Source organism: Aotus nancymaae, unplaced genomic scaffold, assembly GCF_030222135.1.
Source record: "Aotus nancymaae isolate 86718 unplaced genomic scaffold, 86718_ANA_hifiasm-v0.15.2.pri h1tg000008l, whole genome shotgun sequence".
Lineage (NCBI taxonomy): Eukaryota > Metazoa > Chordata > Mammalia > Primates > Aotidae > Aotus > Aotus nancymaae.
Window position 1 is genome coordinate 8,375,630 of NW_026988419.1, and position 21,659 is coordinate 8,397,288.

Below are 21,659 nucleotides of genomic sequence, written 5' to 3' on the forward strand. Positions count from 1 at the left end.
TGCATAGTTGACTATTGTTTTTATCCCATCTCATCTTCTTAGATTTAGTGAATGATGCATTGATAAAGTAGAAAGAAAAAAACTATGAGAAGTCGTCAGAAAATAATGAGACCAATGCATTTTTAGCCTGACTGTTTCCTTGTACTAATTTTTCTTCATTTTTATGCCTTGACTTGTGTTGCTTTCCGTTCCTGATGAAGTTCTACTCTGATGAAGTTCTCCATTAGTGTATTTTACAGAATCCTAATATTTATTTGAAAAGTCTATGCATTCAAATTAAAAATGATGTAAACTTCTTCCAAAGATTCCACCCAACCATATTTGAGATGAATTACACTTTTTCCCAGAACTAGATAATTTTAATCATATTTTAGCTTCATAAGATCCCTACCCTTGTGTTTTTCCCAAGCGAACTCCATGCCCTCATGTTCAGGATTGTATTGCAGGCTACCCTCTCCTCATGCTCCAGTTTTTTTCAAGCTCTACCTTGTTTATTGCCTGTTGCAGTATTTGACAACAGAGACTTGTCCCTCTTATCCAATGCGTAAAATCATTTGAATTTGAGATCTTTGAAGCATGATCCTGGAGTCTGGGAGGCGGCAGGCATTTCTAGGGACTTATATATACAATACTGGGTTGACAGGTTTCAGTAAACAAGAGTGGGATGCTTGAGAACTTGGACAATGTAATTGACATTTGAAGACTATGAGAAGTCAAAAAAATTTTAGAGTAGAACAGTTCAATGCTAGTCTTAGAAAAAGTCTAAGGATCATCAGTCAAGCAGACCATTTTGTGAGAATTATATTCAGAGATATCTAATGATCTTCAGTGGTCTCAGGGATCTGTATAGTTTTCTTCATAGTCTTCATACTGTAAAAGGAAAAGCATATGCTTACCAAGGAAGCAGTAAGTCTGCATATGTATCTCTTGACAAACAGGTGCCAAACCCCAAGGGAATGAGGAGGATGTCAAAACAATGCCTCCACTGGCAGTGTATAATCTACTCTCAGAGCAGGCTCCTTGCAGCCATTTGAATACTTTTGAATTTTGTCACATCTGAGTAGCACTTGAACATCAAACCTTATAGTCCTTAAGGTGTGAGTAAGTTGAGTTAAGTTGATGCTACCAACTTCAACCTTGATATAAATAATCACATCCATTATATGAGCTCAAAGATAAGCAGGGTTACCATACTTTATTCATGACCATAGCCTGGTCACTGATCACCATGGCTGGTATATAACAAGTATTCAAGAAGTGTTTATTCAGTGAATGAAATGAAGTAGTTTAATATGTTAAATTTATATTCATACAAAAAATTCTTAACTATTAAAATAAAAATAAATGTGGATTTCTTAATTGAAGTGTTATGAGTAGCACCTTTCAAGGACCCTGTGAAAAAAATATTACTAAAGAATAGAGTATTGAGGCACAAGTGCCCAGTGGGATTGGACATTTTAACTTAATATCAAGTCTCTCTCTCTCTTTTCCCTTTCATTAATAAATGTGATATTATATGGTATCTTCACAAAGAAAGACAAAAAAAATTTGGATTGATGTATTCCTTAACACAAAATACCTCCAGAAGGCAATAATCGTTACCTTAAGGAAAATCAGCAAACAAAATCATTTAAAAAGCCAACTTAACTATTTGACCCTAGCAAACTGATTTGTCCATCATTGAAACCAGCTAGAAGGTTGATAAGAAATTATCAATGACAAAGATTTTAGCAAACATAAGTCCCCTACACTGATCTGTGGTACCTATTGAAGTTCATTCTACTGTAGAGAAAAATATTGCTTTTTTAGTGACAAGTGTATATACCTAAGTTAGATGGGTCACTTCCATTCAGGTTACATGGAACTGCATAGTGATTAAAATGTCTTTGAGTCTTTGCATATGATGTATAGTAAACTAATAAAAATTAATTTAAATGAGAGTCTATGTTGCATTGGTTTTGTTTTCGATTCATATAAGCCTGGTTTGAATTTCCACAATCAATTACTATTGTGTATTAGTTTGGGAAAGTTTTCTAAATCAGCATCTTTACCCAGAAAACGAACATATACGTGGGGTCGAGGTGAGAATTAAGGAAGATATCTTAAAATCTTAGTTCAGTGATGGCATAAAGTAAGAAATAAATTGTAGTGGTCATTACTATTGTCATTGTTATTAGTCTTACATTATAATGAATTATACACTCATAAGTAGTGATACTTAGGGTATCATTGTATGCATTTTGTGAATTAGAATTATTCCGGATTGGTTTTATCTCATGCTCTACCTTGTGTTTCATTCTAATTAAAATTCTCACACATTTCTAATGTATGTCACCTTGCTATACTTGCACATTAATAACAATTTCTGTATTTGGATAAAAAGTGGGGTTTAAATAAATATATAGATAAATAAATATAGATATAAAACTGCCTAAATATTGCTCACATCTATATATAACAATTCTGCCCTATAAATTATAAAGTGTCTCAGGGTCTCATCCAATATTTGTTTTATATAATGAGAGAGAAGAACAGAAAATATAACCTCTAAAGAATATATAAATCAACTAGAATCGAAGTTTACAAGTGTACTGATTTTGGCCTGTTATGCCCAGAACAGTGCTTGGCATACAGGTGAACTTCAGTTAATATTTGTTGGATAAATACATAAATTAAATAAATGAACATTTTCTAGTAGTTTTACGTGCAGAGCATTGGCCAGGCACCTTGGGGAATATAAGATTTACAAAAAATAAATGTAGTTTCTCTTTCTGGAACTCACCATGTAAGTAGAGAAGAGAAATTCCCAAAGAAATAAACATTATAAGTGAGAAGGCATTGTAATGAAGACCCGAGCACAATACCATGTATCAAGGTAGACGGGGAGGGTGCTTGAGGGGTGTACATTAATTCCAACTGGGGAAAAACATGACAGAATCCTAATACTATTATCCACAATTCAGGGCACTTGACACTAATTTCTAAGCAGTATTTAGAATAATTTTAATATAAACCTGCCCTCATGAAAAATATTGGCCTCCTAAAATGGGAGATGGGCACCCAATCACAAGGAGTTGATTTAACCAAAAGCTGGGACTTTTTTTTCACACCACTCTTTACCCTGAAGTACCTCAAAGTCATTTTGATGAGAAGGGTTATGAAGTGGTGCATTCTTGTATTTGGCCCTGTGGATGAAATGTTATTTCTGGGGGAAATGATACAATTTCCAATGTATGGGACAGAGTTGATTCTTTAATACAGCTTTCTCAGTACCAGCTTCATATTCGAATCCCTTGGAGGGGTTATGGGAAAGAAAGAAGAAAAGAAAAAAAGGTAGAGGAGAAAAAGAAGAAAAAAATTTCTAGCCTTAACCCCAAACTAATAAAATAATACTCTCTGAGAGAGGGGCCAAGACCTCAGCATTAAATAAAAATCTCCCAAGAATGTAATATGTTGCCATGATTGAAAGCCACATTTGTCTAAGACAATGCATCTCAAACTTTGCTGGGCGTAAGAATCATCTGCATGGCTTGCTGAAATGGGATTCATGAGCCTCAGCCCAAAGATCTATTTGGGATAAAGTTCAAGGTTTTTCATTCTAACAAGTCCCAAGATTATGCTATGCTGTTGGTCTGTGAAGCAGGCTTGCAGTAGCAATGCTCTAGACAATGGCTACCAAAGGCTCCCTAAATACAGGCAGAGAATCGAGTTGCCAAGGAGTTGTTGCTCAAAGGGTGATCTATGGACAGGCAGCATCAGCACCTCCCGAGATCTTGCTAGAGATTCTAACTCTCAAACTCTTCTAAAACAGAACCTGTAAATCAACAAGATTCTCAGGTGGTAAGCATGTACATTCAAGCTTGAGAAGCACTGCTTTAATACTCAAATTTGATTGCATATTGGACTCATCCAGTAGATTTTTTAAAACTACCAGTGCCTGTGTACTGCTCCAGGAAGTCTTCTGGACATTGGGAGTTTTTAAGAATTGACCAAGTGATTTTTTTTTTTTTTTTTTGAACAGCAAGGTTTGAGAAAACCACTGTTCTGCAAGACATGATGTGAGGTGATGTTATGCAAAATTTTCTCGAAAATTATTTTCTTCCAATCTCCTGGTTTGTCACATTGCCTGACATTCTACTAATAGATATTCACTCATGCATGTTAATAAGAATCTTCTCAAATACAAATCACTATAGGAGGTTGAACATTGTTTTATCAGTCATTCACAACACTGTGTCAACATAATTTAATTAAACTCTGAGATCACTGAGCTGGAAAAAATGAGTTGTAATGGAGGTTGGGAGAATGGAGGAAACCAATAATTTCAAACATTGGGGAGCTTTTTTTCATGGACTGAGACGGATGGAAGGTTGGACTGTTGATGGTGGTGAGATGGTGATGGGTTAGTCTTGTTCAACCAAAAGGTAGAGTAGCACACTGAACATTTGAGTAGCTGGAAGAGTGGGACCAAACAGTGAGAATAAATTTCTTTCTTTTTATGAAAAGAAATAATTGGTGAGAAATTATGAAATTATAATTAATTATTTTGAGATTGCATATAAAAAAGAGTATGTAACTGGCTGATGTAGTAGCCATTAGAAGCTATTACAAGTATCTGCTTTATTTTGCAAGCAATTTTTTTTTGTCAACTGACTGAGCTCCAGAATCTTGTCGTATATTTATCATGCTCAATAATATTTTAGTTATTGATATCCCAGCAACATCATACACACTGACTTGCTCCTTATTTAAGCCAGGTTAACTCTAAAAGTATGACTGAATGAATATGCTAAGTACCCCTCCAATAAATATCTTGTCTACATACACAGGTCTAGGATTGCCAGAATTTTCTCTTTCATGCCATCAGACACCTTAGATACACTCTGAGTCATTTGACTGGAATTAGGTACATATGGAAAAAAGAGAAGTGTCAGTGTTCCTCTTACTTAATGGATCACCTTGAAGGAGAAGACAAGCAGTGATTAAGGACAAATTGAGTGTCACATAACAAATTAAGAAGTCTAGACCCTCAATACTCACCAGCATCAGTCTTCTACAATGCACGCAATCTCATGGTCAACTGCAGAAGTTGAATAATGTGGGTACATTTCTTTGAAAAAGTTCTTATTTTGTTTCTTGATAAATAAACACCAGTAACAACAAAGTCAACTAATTTAAACTATTGCTTTTATTATAATTACACGGGAGCACAAATAAATAAGCACAAAAAGTATTGTAAAATATTGTCAATGCACTAAAGAAAACTATTTTCAAACAACATCTGGTTACTTCAGTAGTATCAAAGTACATTTATAATTACATGTTACTTAAAAAAATCAAGTACAAAAATTAAGAGACATTAAAACATCAGTGTTTATATTATTATGTATATAGAAATGGCTAATAACACATGAGTAGAGAAATCTGTTATCTAATGCTTATTTGCACAATTTTTCAGGCACATACCTGACATTTCTAATGAATTATGAAAAATGCAATATGACATTCAGATTTTTAGATATGGTAAACATGTTATATTGGAATGGATGTTAAATGGTTTTCTTTAAAAACCCTGTCTTTTAAAAATGTAGTGCCATTATCCACTAAAAAACATATTATTTTATATCATCTTCTCATAGCTATTTGTTCCAGTTTTCTGAAAGAGCAAGAAAGTAAACATACAATTGCTAAATACGTAAACACATTTTTAGTGCAAGATAACAAGACCTGTGACTTTACTGTGCTTTGTTTTTTATAATCACAGTGCACTTTACACAAGTTGCTACACTATAAATGTTAACTTAAGGAGTTCCAATCAAAAGAAGTGCATACTAAACATTTTCATATATATTATATACAGTATGTATACTGTACGTGGGTGAATACATGTGTAAATGTAGATGCTTTAGGGTGGGCAAACCCAGTTATATTTGGGAACAATTGAACACTTGCAAAGAATTTTCACATATGTTTAGTTGAGATAAATCCAACAGCATTTCTTTGAAACAAATTCCGCTTAAATTTGAAACTTCATAATATTTAAAGGGAAATGTAATCAGACATTATTTTTCTCATATTACACACATTTTGCAATGTAATTGACCCAAATATCAAAGAGTTTTAAACCACCCAAACCCCAAGTCATAATGTTCAAGTCCAACATAGCAAAATGTGTTATCGTTTTAATGATTTACATAGACAGCAATACATATTATATATGCAGACATCGAGGCTTACACATAAACATATTTTATACTTCGACATTCAGTTTAGTATGTTTAGCATTTTAGCTTGACTATACACTTGATCTGAAAAAAAAGAGAATACCATATGTAAACACAATGGTATATCTTCTTAAAAACAATTGGCTTTATTTTGAAAATATTGATGATTGCATAATTAAGCTCCTTGAAGGGCAGAATGACATTTTTTTTCAATGTTTAACATGAATTGCTTTAGAATTTTTTTTAATGCCTGATACATAAGTTGCTCAATAATGAATTGTTAAATAAATAATGGATTAATAACAAATTCTCCACATTCTACAATTAGCTATTTGCACACATGGAAGATACAGTGAGATAATGTTAAATGCTGTAGGTACCATTTTTCTTTTATTTTCATTTAAGTTTGGGACACAATGAATTGTGAATTACTATCTATTCTACTCCTATTTCTTTGCAAGTGCGAATTACCTCTCATCTTGGATTGCTTACTGCTTAAATCATAGGAATCGTTGTTTCTTAATTTCACATGTAAGTGTAGTTATTTTACAAGCTCTCTTCTCCTTTAGGAAACGGACTTGTCTTAACATGAAAGTAATATTAAAACTCCTTTTGTATGTGCGTTGTGTTGGTGTCTTATTTAATTAGTTAAAATGATAACCCTTGACTTGGTCACTAAATTTGCTAAAAGGAATCAAAATAAATTCCATGTATAGGCAAGATCCTACACCAAAATGTAGTAATAAAAACACTCTTTTATTCTCTAGAAGCATTCAAAGACAATTTTGTCACTATTTTGGAAAGTAAAGTTGTATCCAGTTGTCTCCAGACCATTGACACGTATTTGAATATATAATACTTTAAAACTACACGTTTTAATCTCCAGATGTTTTACTTTCCTAATTATCTTGCATGGGTGGGTATTAACCTTCATTTACACAAATCCATCACATTTAACTCCAAGCTTGCTTCATTAGCACAAACAGGGAAGAGATGTGGGTGGTGTTTATATTAAAGACCACTCTTATACCTCAGAGGATGCTGGCTTCTGTGATTGGAAAAAATGCGGATCTTTATTTTTTCTTTCCATCAGTTCTAAAGAAATTTATATCTTCTCTGCTAAGGAGTGTTTCACATATAAAAGCATCTTGTGACATCCAATAAAAATTCTGTTTCTAAGAAGTTTGCTGTGAAAAGATCATTTTTCATAAGTATGAGCTCTTTCAACCTAATAACTATGCCATGATATGATTTGTTCTTTGGCATTGCTAGAAATATGAGCTTTATTGTGGCATAGTGTTCTGGCTATTTGTACATTATCTCCTGACCAAATTAATATTTTGAAGTATCCTGGTTGATTACTGCCAGAGAGTCAGCTTATTTGTCTCTACATACTAACAACCTCCTTTTCTCCATTTAGAGAAACACTATACAAAGAGGAAATTTATTATGCAATGATTATTGCCACAATGGACAATTGTATAGGCACAGAATAACAGTTCTTGAGTAAAATCTCAGTTAAGCCATTTTTCCAGATCTTTCAGTCACTTTCCAATTAAAGAGACATTTACAGAAATAAATTAAAATGGTTGCCTAAAGTAAAATTTTCAAACAAGTTACCTCCTCAGAAAATAATGCATTTGAAAAATGAGTGTACAGAACCTGGCAATAGCATAAGTTTTATAGAACAAATAGGAATGGTTTAACCCAACACAGATCATTTTAGTACTTCTGTTTCCTTCTTGACAAATGGCCAACATTAAATAAATCTTCTGCCTAAATCAGAGTGATATGGGAAAGACAGGCATCTGAAAAACACACTTGCATCTCCCCACAGAAAGATGTTCCCTAAATATAAATTTTAAGGGAGGGTTGATCATTACCATACTGATCTTGAATATATGTTTCATAAAGATGCTGAGAATTGATATCTTGTGTCTGACTGATAGGCTTGAGTATACGTGGTCATAAAAACTTAAATCAGGATAACAACTTGGGTCATAAACACATTTTATTTCCATTCTGATTTTATCTAAACACATTTTCATCACCCTTAGATTTGTGTTCCATAGATTGTTGGGTTTGAAACATAATCTATAGCTGGTGAAACATGCTGGCGGGATTTATTTAAGCTACTTAAGATCTCTTTGTGACTTCCTGCATTTGTGATCCTGGTTTTCTACCACCTCAATTATATAAGCAGAACCTACAACTTCAGTAAGCATTTTAGGTATACAGTGTTCCCACTGAGTATTCATTCATGCACACACACACTCACACACACACACACTCACACACACACGCTCACACACACCAACCATACACTGCTTCCACTTACCTTTTTCCTCATTCTTTCAGAATTCAAGTTGGACATCAAAATACATATTAATTATAAAATATTAGAAAATCATGTTATAACATTGAAAAGACTTTTGAAAGAAACTATTACTGATAAAGCATTACTAGATTTGTAGCAATATAGATTACAAAAATTCTCTAACTCCTGTTATATTTGGTTTTATTGAGCAGCACTGAACTATTGCTGTCAATACCCTTACAAGAAAAACTGCTATGACAATAACTTCAAAAACACACCTTTTCTCTCAGAAATATAATACTAAATTGATTGTTAACAAAGAACCACATACTATCAATTTTAGGAGGCATAAATAGTAATTTAAATATACAAAATATATGTGATAGTTTCTTTTTTATTCATTCGTGACAATATTTATATTCAACTAACAAGTTCTTCTTAAAAGATATATATGATTTTTTTTAACTTAAATTTCACCACCACAAAATTGAATCCACCCCATCCCTCATCCCCTGCCTTTCCTGTTTCTTTCTTTAAACAAACTAAAATAAAAAGTGGTCATTAATCTTTGGTCATGGTGTCATAATCAGTAAGAATGGGTGTGATGATCACATACAGAAGATTACGACCCAGAAATGTGGTGATAACCAGTTTGAAAAAAATAACAAGCAATACATTTTTGATTAATGGATCTAAATTTTTAGAAAGATTGCCATTTAGTGTATTAAAATATGTAAACCGATCTAGTTGAATGTTAATTTCTCGTTTTCTTGGGGAAACAAGCATACACATGAAAAGTTACTTAAATATAGTGATTATGGTGGCTACAATGCCACTGGTCCCACCTTCTTGAAAGCAGTCATGCTCTTGAGCTATTAATTCCTTGTTCCTTCCATTGTCACAGTGAACCCTGGTCTCCTCCAATCAGATCAATGATGCAAGGACACATGCCCCTAAAGTCATTTCTCAAGGAAATGTTTTCAGCTGGGATGCCCAATGTATCCTAGTAACTTTCTCTGGAATCTGACTAACCATTGCTTAGTTATTACTAAGTCAGACTAATGGTTATTCTAACCGCTGCCAGAGGATACTAAAGAGAAATTCTTATAAAGCCAATGTAGCAAAAATATTGTTGTCAACGCAACTTGTACATCCAAATTAAGCATCACATTTGCATTCATTTCCTGTCAAACCCTTGAAACTTAAAAATCAGAGATACTTTTAACAAATGTGATATTCAACTTCTACGTTACTAGCACCAGATCATATATTATGTGGTTGAACATGATTTATAGTTGTGAGTTCTTATACAGAAACCAAATGTGGGCAAGGAAAACAAACATTTTAAATGCAAAACTTAATAATAAAAGGCATCAAGGGATTACATATAAAATAGATAACAAACCAGTTAATACTGAAATTATATCATATAGTAAACTCTTGATATTTCTGTAATTTATATACGCATAGTGTGTATTATCTCAGGTGTCACCCATAAACTAGTAAAATATTTACATTTTAATATCTTCTGGATTCAAAATAATCCGGGATTAAATAAGTGTGCCTTCATTGCAAGGACATATGCATTTTATCTTGAACTTGCCACGAATAGGCACAGCTTCCCGTGGCATTCCACTCTCACAGAAAAGACATATAACAGTTCATTATCATATGTCCAAGTCGACCTCCCTCTTCATATTAAGAAATGTGGAGCTCACACCATCCTGCGCACACTCATATGGCAGTATCCCAGAATACCGTTTGCTGTTTAGAATAGGGCGGAGGGCTGTACTTCTTGGCACCTGCATTCTTCTTCCAGCTGGGCAAGATAGGCATGCTATCCTGTTTGCAAAGGCCCTTTTCCGTTTTCTGTCTAGCCTTTATTTCCTTGCACAAGCAACGCTTTTTCTCAATCATCTCAAGCATTGTATGATCTCCATGAAACCACTGCATGCATGCCACCTAGCAAAAAAGAAAGAGTGAACACAAAAGAAAAAAATGGAATGAAAGCATATTTCTTTTGCACTATGCTAGTAGTTTATTAGAACAATGTCACTGTTTCTATATCTCTTTTAAAAATTCTTTTTTGTTTTGTTTTGTTTTAGACAAGGTCTCACTCTGTCACCTAAGCTAGAGTACGATGGTGTGGTCACAGCTCATAGCAGCCTCGACCTCCTGGGCTCAAGCGATCCTCCTATCTCAGCCTTCCCAGTAGCTGGGACTACAAGCACATACCACCATGTCCAGCTAATTTTTTAAAAAATTTTTGGTAGAGATGAGATCTCTCTATATTGCTCAGTGTGGTCTCAAACTCATGGGCTCAAGCAATCCTCCCACCTCAGCCTCCCAAAGTGCTGGGATTACAGATGTGAGCTACTGTGCCCAGTCCAAAAACTCTTAAGATGAGTTAGGAAATAGAAATATAAAATTTCTTATAAAACAAAAGTAAAAGCATGGAAACTAGAAAGAAATTTTGTACTTAAATTAGTAAACATCATATTTAACAATAATTTGGGTGTGAAAAATTTTCAATGTTCTGAAAGTTCATGATACGAAAAGTAAATGTTTTATACTTTTAAGCAGTTTTCCAAATATTTACCTATAACATTATGTTGGCTCCATTGTCTTATTAGTTCCCATATTTTTAAATTCAATTATTGGAATTACTATTCAGTGAGGTCTAATATGAACGTGATATGTTTTAAAGATGTTAACATTTATTTTATTCTCAAAATAATTTTTAAATACTTGAGTTTATTTATAAAAATAATATAGTAGAATAGATATTATTAATAATTGTTCTCATCAAAATGATTTTAAGTGTACACCATAGGTTTAGAATGTAAATGCTTAAATATTTCTTCTGCAAAGAAGTTTTTGGTATAGTTTTGAATGCTTCCGCAAATGTCTACATTAGAATCATTGGTCCCTATAGTCACACTGACAAGGATTCTAATCAACTTCAAAAAATTAGAAAAATAGATTCATGAGGTCAATGTGGTTACTAGGAGAAATTTCAGTGGGGTCTACATATTGATACACACACACACACACACACACACACACATTAAGCACTGCTTCCAGGTATATGTGGCACTGTGTCTACCAGTGACTGTTCTTTGGAAAAGAACTAGTATGTTGAGTCTGTCACACAAGGGCAGCAATAAAATTGGGCCCATGAGCTCCACTGGGTTGGGGAAGCTTCCACATAATTGTTTAAGCAAATCTACTCTGTAACTTGAAGCATTAAAATTGTGCACTTGAAGTCACTGAAATTGCTCTTGCAATTTTAGGGTGATAATTACAGCAAATACGTAATGCTTACTCTATATCAGATTTCATTCTAAGAACTTTGCATAGTTTAATTCGTTTATTCCTCATCAAAATGCCCTGAAGTCATACCATTTCTTAACCCATAGTGATGAATAAAATGAGACTTAAAGTGATTTGATAACTCTCCCAAAGTTACAGAGCCAACAAATGGCAGAGTCATGATTTGAACCCGAGAGTTTATGTACAACACCTGTGCCTTTAACAACTACACTACGCTGCCTCTCAATGTATACACAGAACTAGAAAGGATTGGAAGCATGGATTAGTATAACACTCTAAGCATAGATGAGGAAGTTATATATCTAGTCCAAAACCAGGCAGGTAGGTTTTGTGTGAACAAAGCTAAATTAAATTCTCACAATTCCCAATCATTTAGGGAGAGGGCAGGACCTAGACCTAGAAAACATGGACTTAAATCCTGATGTGTCAAATTTCCACAGGTCACTGGGCTTCTTGTTTTCTTTATCTAAATGAATGAATTGATAAATTTGGTGTGAGGTTTAAATAGGATAATGAAGGTCAACTCATTTTAAAAACAGTAAAGCATTTCTCAAGTCTTATTATTCTAACACTGATAAATAACTAGTAGTTTTTCACACCTAAGCTATGCAAGGCATGTGCAAAGAGCTTTATTTTATATTAAATCCTCCCAGCCACACTGAAAGAATTTATCTTCATACTAAAATTACACAACTAAATCTCAGAAAGTTTAAGAAACTAGGTCATGGTCACAGCTAATAAATGATACAGACCTATATCAAACTCAGGTCTGTCTGACTCCAAAGCTGATATTCTTTCTACTATAGTATGCTCCATCAACTGAATTTTACTTCAAAATTAAAATAATAGTCGTTGCATATTTTACTGTTTCCAGATGCTACTCAAAAATACAACCATATTTGTGGTTTTATGAATGGAAATAAAAACTGCTTATTAAATAATTAAATCAAAGTTACTAGCTTGGATTTGGAGCCCAGAAGATGACACTCTCAGATGAATGCCTTGCTTATGCCTAATAGAAAGTTCCTTGAAAAGATGAGCTGTATTTTATGTCTCTGGTGTCATCTAGTTCCTAGCTCATAACCATGGACATGAGCATTCACTTTTTAAATAAAATTTTAGGTATTTGCTGAGTTAATCTAATGAATAAGTGTGTGTTCCAACAGGAGACTGTCAAAGTGGCTCAGAAATTTTTCAACAGACAATATTTTATAACATGATAATCTGTACAATAAAAATGCAGCAACTCTATTTTGGTGAAAACGCAAGCAAAATTTATTAACTACAAACTGTCATCATGGAATTTATAACACAGAATTCCCAGAGGACAAGCTCCAAATCTCACTCATCTCAGTGGTCCCAACATGTAGCACAGAGTCCTAGGCTCTCAATAAAAGTGTTATGAATTAAATAGAAGCCACCATCATAGAACAGTTTTTGTTGTCTCTCAAAAAAAAAAAAAAAATCCAGATAATCTTCTTAGTAAAATCTTCTGGGTTCTACACATTTCAACATCATTGCAAAACCTCCAAATTTCTTTAAGGCTCAGTATTGCTTACAGCATCACTTCCATATTTGTATTTATTTACTTGTCTATACAAACATTAAGTCATATGTTACTTAATTCCTTTTAATATTTTTATGGTATAAATTGGTAGGTCCAACTGAAAAATAATTTTTCTGCATTGCTTTGACAACAGTGTCACCAGTATATTTCATAGTTGCATAACATTTCATATACGTATATACAGTGTATCATATTATCCATAAAATATGTATTTTGTATCAAACAGAAATGCATGCTATATAGGTTGTACATTTATTAATAGATTTCTTAAAACTCTAAAGACTAGAAGAATAAGGATAAAAATTATGAAGCTTGAAATTTTATTCTTTACATTTTTCTTTTACATTAAAATAGTTATATATCCACTTGATTGATAGAACGCGCTAAAATATTAGGAAAAGAAAATCACTTTTTTTTTCAGACTGACTCCATAATATTTAACTCTTATCTTTTGGAGACATGTATGGTGAGTGAGAAAGTGTTGCCCAATATAGGAAATTCCATGAAAAAAGCATTGCTCAATACATGAAAGATGGCTAGATATTAGATGATAATTCAAACTCAAGTTGCTGGAAGATTGCCAATTCAAAATACAAATATACATTTAAAAATATCTTAACAAATATATAGATTCTAGTATAGAATCTTCTTATTTAAAATCTGCTATGAATTTGTTTGCATTTGAATTCCCCCAAAAATATTTCTATGTTAAAGTGTGACAAATAAACATAGAATATAATTATATTATGGCAAGATACCTCTGTTTTCCATATTTATTTTTAAATAGCACATGTTTGGGTGCATTTTTTTTTAATTCTCAAAATCAAACTCCAATGTTACTACTGTGGCCATTTTCATCATTGAATCCTCCCAAAAATATATCTAAATAATATTTTTTTCTGATAGTAAGATGTTATGCTTTCATTCACTGTTTTGCATATAATAAATAGCATATTTAGCAAGCATATGAAGTATGTTAAGAATACTACCCATAAAAGATGGCATTGTTTTTCTATTGTTTTCTTTTATCACAAAATTCTTCATATTCTTTAAGAAAAAATATGTGTAAAATCCCATTCCATCTCTCCCTGGAGTTGAAAGAACTCTAGGAATTGACTATTACAATAAATTTGAAACCAAGCCCAGTAAACAAACTCTTATAGTTTAGTTATTTAATTCAGTGGCCTTATTTCTTACCTTTAATCCAAAGGCATTTATTATACTCTATATCCCATGAAGAAAGAAAAAACGTATACGTAGATAGCTAAGTACACATCAAAAGATAACTGTAGGACAATTGTTCCATTAGTATGAACACACATCTCTAGGACAAGATTTTTATACTGCCATGATTCATCAGAAGCAATATTCTTGGATAATAAGTTCATGGAAATAAAATCAAAAGAAGCTTCCTGTCAAGGAGGTGAAATTTCAATCTCCACTTCTTATATGCAGGCTACACACAGTGACTTCTTCCTAAAAAGTATGGTATGGAAAGCAAGGAGGGAAGTAACTATATATTGGAGGAACCTGGTTTTAGGTCTGAACGTTTCTGCCCCCTTAAAATTCTTATGTTAGATTCTTAACCTCCAAAGTAATGGTACTAAAGGGCGGGACCTCCTCAAGGTGATTGGGAGACGCATAGGACTGGTACTCTTATAAAATAGGCCCAAGAGAGCTCCACCCCTTCCGCCATGCTGCTGACACAGCAAGAAGCCAACAGTCTGCAGCCAGGAAGAGTGTCTTCGCCAGACCATAACCATGCTGTCATGCTGCTCTTGGACTTCTCAGTTTCCAGAACTGTGAAAAATACTTTCTGTTGTTTATAAGCCACCCAGTTTATAGTATTTTGTTCTAGCAGCCCAAACGGACAAGACACCTGGCAAACACCACCTCCAACATGTGATCAACAGTGGTAAATTATACTGGTAGTATGTATCCTTGTTATAATGTGATGAGAACAGAGGCACTTTTATCTCTGCCATCTTTCTCCTCAAAACCCGTTAACTCCACTCAAATCATGAGAAAAACACCAGAGAAACCTAAATTGAGAGACAGTCTACAAAATACCATACCGGTACTCCCTCCTTAAAGCTGCAAAGGGCATCCAAAATAAGAAAAGCCTGAGAAACTGTCACAGCCTAGAGAAGACTAAGGAGACCCAATGACTAAGTGTAATCGATTTGCATGCTATCCTGAAAGAGACTCTGGAGGAGGCAAAGAACACTGGATTAAAAACTAAGAAAATCGGAATGAAGTATGGATTTAAGCTTATAATGATGTATCTATATTGATTCATTTGTCAGGACACGTGAGCCATGGTAATATAAGATATTAACAATGGGAGAAACAATGGGTGTGGAATATGTGGGAACCCACTGTACATTCTTTGTAACTTTTCAGTAAATGAAAAACACTATTCTAAAATTATATATATATATATGTACACACACATATATATGTGTGTAAATGCATGTATGTATATATGTGTGTGTTTAAAAATCAAGTGAAGAGACTATATTCTTCCCAAATGTTAATTTAACTGTTTCTTTCATTCTTTAAAAGGAAGCAACATGGTATTATGGAAAGAGTTAAATGACTTGATTGGGATACTGATCATTGTGTGACATTGAAAAGTCATTATTTCTGAATTTCCTAAATACTATATATTGAATGAACATTGATACATAATTCATACATGCATAGTATATAAATTTATATATACTTCACATATACATTTTATGGATATTGTACTATATATATAATGCATATTGCTACACACTTCACACTTTATATGGTTGTAGGACACAGGGAGCTAAAGCATATACATGGAGAAAGCCCCAAATGTAACAATTTCATCTAATGTTCCTTCAGTGCATCAGGAGTAACATAAATGAGAAAGAGTCTTTAGTTCACTTCAATAATTACTTTCTCTAGGAAACAAAATTAATTACTTCCTGAGATTAAGAGTATATTTTCTTGAAAGAACAAAGGAATAGGAAGGCAGTGCAATAACAGATCTCCATAATATTTATTTAAAATATTCAATTTTCCAAAGTAGATAAATCATAAAGAGAAAAAAATACTCTGAAATAAGCACTTGGAGCATTTTACTATTGAAAATGATACCAAAATAAAACTGATACAAGCATGCATAACTCCATTGATTTTGATTTTTGTGCCTCATTAGTTAGCATGTGAAAAACAATAATTTATCAAAGGCCTAGCAGACAGAACCCAATGCCAAGCAAGTGCCTTGTTAGCCTTGGAATTAATTTCAGCTGGGAGTCTTAAGGCTTGTGAGAGTAAAATTTAATTTCTTAAACAATAAACCAGCAATCAATACTAATTTTCAGATGATCTGGGGCAACATTATCAATCTTGTGTTGCAGTCTCTGGGCCAATTTCTCCAACCTGCATTGCCCATTTTGTGAGAAATTATCATTTCCTGCATAAGGAGTATAAGTTCAACCTGGCTGGAAAGGAAGCTGGAGTTCTCAAAGTTCTCTAGATTTTGTCTTTAAGGGAAGTTTCTCCAGGAGACCATGGATAGCATTGGAGAGGAAACAAGGAAGAAAAGGCATGAAAGTCAGTGGATGTGACTCAAGAAGGGGAAGCAACTTCTTCAGAAATTATAGGAGGTAGCAAGTCACCTGCAACTGCGCTCGCCCTGTCTTTAGGAGTCATGAGGTTAGCCAGAGGTGTTATTGCTCTCATTAAAAATGTTCTTCCTCTCCCATGTAGTAGGCAAAGAGGATGGCTTTTTTATATCTATCTTCAAGAGAGGGGTTGGCAAACTACAACCTACTGGCCAAATATGCAGTCCACCGCCTGTTTTTGTACCATCCATGAGCAAGAATTTGTTTTTATATTTTTAAACAGTTGAAAAACTAAAATGAAGAATATTTCATGGCACATGATAATTACATGAAATTCAAATGATGATGTATATAAATCAAGATTTGGGGCACACAGATGTACCTATTTGTTGACCTACTGTCTACAAGGCAGAATTGAGTACTCAGAATAGAGACCATAGGCTCATAAAGCTGAAAATACTTAGAACCTGGCCCTTTACAGGAAAAAAAGCGCTAAATTCTGAATCAGTGTAAGGTAAAAAAATAATTAACAAAATTATAACTAACCACTTTGCCATGATGCATAAACTATCTGAAAAGTTCAAATAAATGGTATGCTAGACCTGTAAAAAGTCAGAAAATAATATTTAATCGAATTAAACATACAAAAACTTGTTAAATTTCCACTCACCTGCACCCTGATAAATGGGTTTTGGAGCAAACTACTCTTTCCTAAACGTATTTTCAAATAAGTAAATGATCACTTGACCCTTAAAATAAGTATCTATTAGAATTGTATGAAAGAAGGAAGAAAGGATAATGTCAATATTCGTGCTATATAAAGAACTATAAAACAAAATCAAGAGTGTTGATTCACATGTGCTTACAATATCTTTCATATTGAATTTGGCCCATTAGATTAACCAGAAAATGATGAAACCTAGATTTGAAATCAGTGCTAGAAATTAATTTAGAAAAATTATCTGGGCATGTCAATTACATATTTTATAATTCCATCATTAGAAGGAAAAGCAGTATGTTAGAATTAAAGAGATAAACTGGTTTAAATTGTATAGATAAGAGATTTAATACTAGGTCAACTCTTTTTAATAACCCTGCAGAAGTTATTTAATTGCCTGTGATGTGTTACTGTGGTGACTTAACCTGAAAAATATGTTTAATTTGAGAACTTTCCCCTAATTTTAGTGATATATATATAATATTTTATATAATATTTATATATATATAATATTTTGGAAGGTATGGGTCAACTTTACATAGTTTGGACAACAACATAGCCCTCAATAAGTCTTTTGAAATCGATATAACAGAGCTGGAAGGATTATAATTTTCTGTACTTGTGAGCATATTCAGTAATAAAATTGCTTTCTTTTGTTGTTAGTTTTTTTTTCTTTTTTTGAGACAGAGTCTTGCTCTGATGCCAGGTTGGAGTGTAGCGGCACAATCTCGGCTCACAGCAAATTCTGTCTCCCAGGTTCAAGTGATTCTCCTGCCTCAGCCTCCCGAGTAGCTGGGACTACAGGTGTGCACCACCACACCCAGCTAATTTTTGTATTTTTAGTAGGGACACGGGTTTCACCATGTTGTCCAGGACGGTCTCGATCTCCTGACCTTGTGATCCACCCATCTTGGACTCCCAAAGTGTTGAGATTACAGGTGTGAGCCACCGCACCCAGCCAAAATTGGTATCTTAGTTAACAAATCACAAGTCTTTCAAATGATCATCACACAGAAAAAAAAAATCTTTTTTAATGAGCATATTTGACTTATGTATTTGTTATAAAATAATTGATATTTTGGAAACATATAGAGGCAACCCAACTTCTTATAATATTTTATGCTAAATGTTTAAAAGGAACAGTCAAATAATTCATGAGGATTTACAATTATAGACACCATTTATGCCACTTTAGAAAGTATGAGTTCAAATCTAGGAAGATGATTCTGCACTAAATAATATTTCTCCTTTTTGTGAAGGCCAAATGAAGCTATTTGAATGATAATCTAAGTGAGCAATACCAAAATAGTAGGGACTTTCAAATTCCATTGGTCAGATTTGATTTTAGGCTTTCAATCTCACTTTAATGATATTGTACAAGTTATTTATCTAGCCTTCTTGCATAACATGACAATTAGGGATTATATATAAAATGTACCTAACTTTCTGACTTTAATATTATTTGAAATAATATTTGTTGTAGCCTTAGGTTTTTCTATAGTTTTCCACCTATATTTTTGTCCATCTTTAATTTTGATCTACTGATTAAGTATTTCTTTATCCCCTTGTAATTCTCCCTCATTTATCAGCACTGTTGACTCAAAAAACATATTTTATGAAAAAATTATTAGGCAATTCTACACCTGAAGCAGGTCCTAGAATTGCAATACTTATTTCCGATATCTAAATTTAGTTTTGAGATATAGATACATTGAGAAAATGAGAACCACGTCTTGATTTCAGAATTGTTTTTGAATGCAAAATCACTGGTACACGTTAACTCCTGCTCTTCTTTTTCTAAATCTAAAGATCACCCTTGATGTATAGTCTCTGATCAACTACTAGGCACATAATAACAAACATCACATGTTGATATTTTAAGTTATGTATACATTTATTTTTATGTGTCTGGGCTTACTTATCTTATCAATTACATAAAACTCACTCATCAAGAAGATTTAAAAGTTATAAATGAATAAGACTTACAATTACATGATTATAAAAAAGTAGTTTTAAATTAACATCTATTGCTCATTTTCTCTGCCTATAAAATAGGAAAACACCTAACTTCAATTTTATGATGATGTCCTTTAAGCAAAACCCACATCACAAATTACTTTCAGGGATGAAGGTGGGTTTCAACTACCATGCTAAATAGTGACAATTATAGCTTATTTCAAGCTCCTAATACAATGCACATCACTTTTTAAATATGTACGTGTGTGTTTGATTTTCTATTTTCAGGCCAGGCACAGTGGCTCACACCTGTAATCCCAGCACTTTAGGAGGCCAAGGCGGGCGGATCAGTTGAGGTCAAGACCCACCTGGCCAACATAGCGAAATCCTGTCTCTACTAAAAATACAAAACTTAGCGAGGCATGGTGGTGCCTGCCTGTAATCCCAGCTACTAGGGAGGCTTAGGCAGGAGAATCACTTGACTTGGGAGGCAGAGGTTACAATGAGCCGAGATCATGCCACTGCACTCCACCCTTGGCAACAGAATGAGATCGTTTCAAAAAAAAAAAAAAAGTTGATTTTCTCTTTTCTTAAGAGACAGTATAAAATGAATAAAATGGATAAGATGACCTGGTTTTTATCACTTACTATGTATGATTTTATCACTTATTATGTGAGATCAGAATAATTCACCTAACCCTTTCTTTTTTTATCTGTAAAATGAAAATAAAACCTCAGGTTTCTTGAGAAGATCAAATGTCCTAATTTGGCATCTACTGAAAAGTGGACACTCTTAAAAATATAAGCTTCTCTACTCCAGTAGACAAGGAACTCTTTGAAGGCAGGGACTCTGTTATTAATCTTCATATTCTTAGCTTTTAACACAGTAAAATTATGAAGTAAATGTTCACAAAATGAATGAATGAATGAATGAATAAACAAATGTTACACTAAGTGAAACATTTTCTAAGTGTTTTCAGGAAAGGTGCTTTTGAAATCCTTGACTTCATGGATGAGTTCATTCCACTTTGGACCAACTGAATCCAACATTACTTCAAATTGTACAAAGTTAACAAAAATATTGCCTGGGCTTTACTAACCCCAGGAGGCATCTAACCTGAAACTCAGTCCTCAACATCATGTGAGTTATACCTGGGTGTTCTATGGCTGAGAACATCTCTTCTTCAAACTCTCAACATCAATCCTTGATCCTTTGGCTGAAGTTGAGACATAAATCAATGCTCCCTAAGCCTTAGTATGCATTCAATCAAGGGAGTATGCAACTCCCTTGGGAGTTTATTAAAATGCTAATTCTTAGGCACCAATATCAGAGAATCTGACTCTAAATCTAAATTAAGGTGGGTCTTAAGCAGCTACAGTTTTATTAGGCTTCCTAGAGATTCTGATGGATGATAGGCTGAGTACCACATTTTGAGAGATGCCCAATACTATTAAAGATGATAAGAGGTCATACTAACTCAAGAGGGTGCAGAAACATTCTCTCAAGATCTGACCCTTCTCATTCTCTGTCCGTACATACTGGGCACAAAATGCAAGTAAAGAATCAATTGAAATTTTGAGAGAAGAAGTCAGACAGATTTTTGTCTTAGCAAATTATTTCAAGTATAGTCTATCATTCTGCATATATTTATAAATGTATACATGTATTGTATGCATATGTACACATGCATATATTATTCATGATTAAATCATTGAATCATTTTACAGATCTCTTACAAACTAATAATCAAACTTCAGTGGATAAATGAAACTTAGACCTTTTTGTCATTGTTGTCGTCACTACCATTGTCTACATCTTAATTATTATCAAAATCCTGGACAAAATAACCAGTGTTTCCCCACAGTGGGCAAGTCACTGTTTAAGCACTATGTCTGTTTCATCTTAGCTCACCTCCAAACCACTTACTCACTGGTAGAACCTCCA

At 33.6% G+C, this 21,659-nt stretch overlaps 1 protein-coding gene across 1 annotated transcript in view; it reads right to left on the reverse strand.

The window, feature by feature from the left end:
- Positions 1–5,165: 5,165 nt before the first annotated feature.
- Positions 5,166–21,659, reverse strand: part of NYAP2 (neuronal tyrosine-phosphorylated phosphoinositide-3-kinase adaptor 2) — a 290,472-nt gene continuing 273,978 nt past the window's right edge. The window contains 1 exon segment of the mRNA XM_064372927.1: positions 5,166–10,503. Coding sequence (XP_064228997.1) covers positions 10,276–10,503 — 228 coding nt within the window. The 3' untranslated portion in view covers positions 5,166–10,275.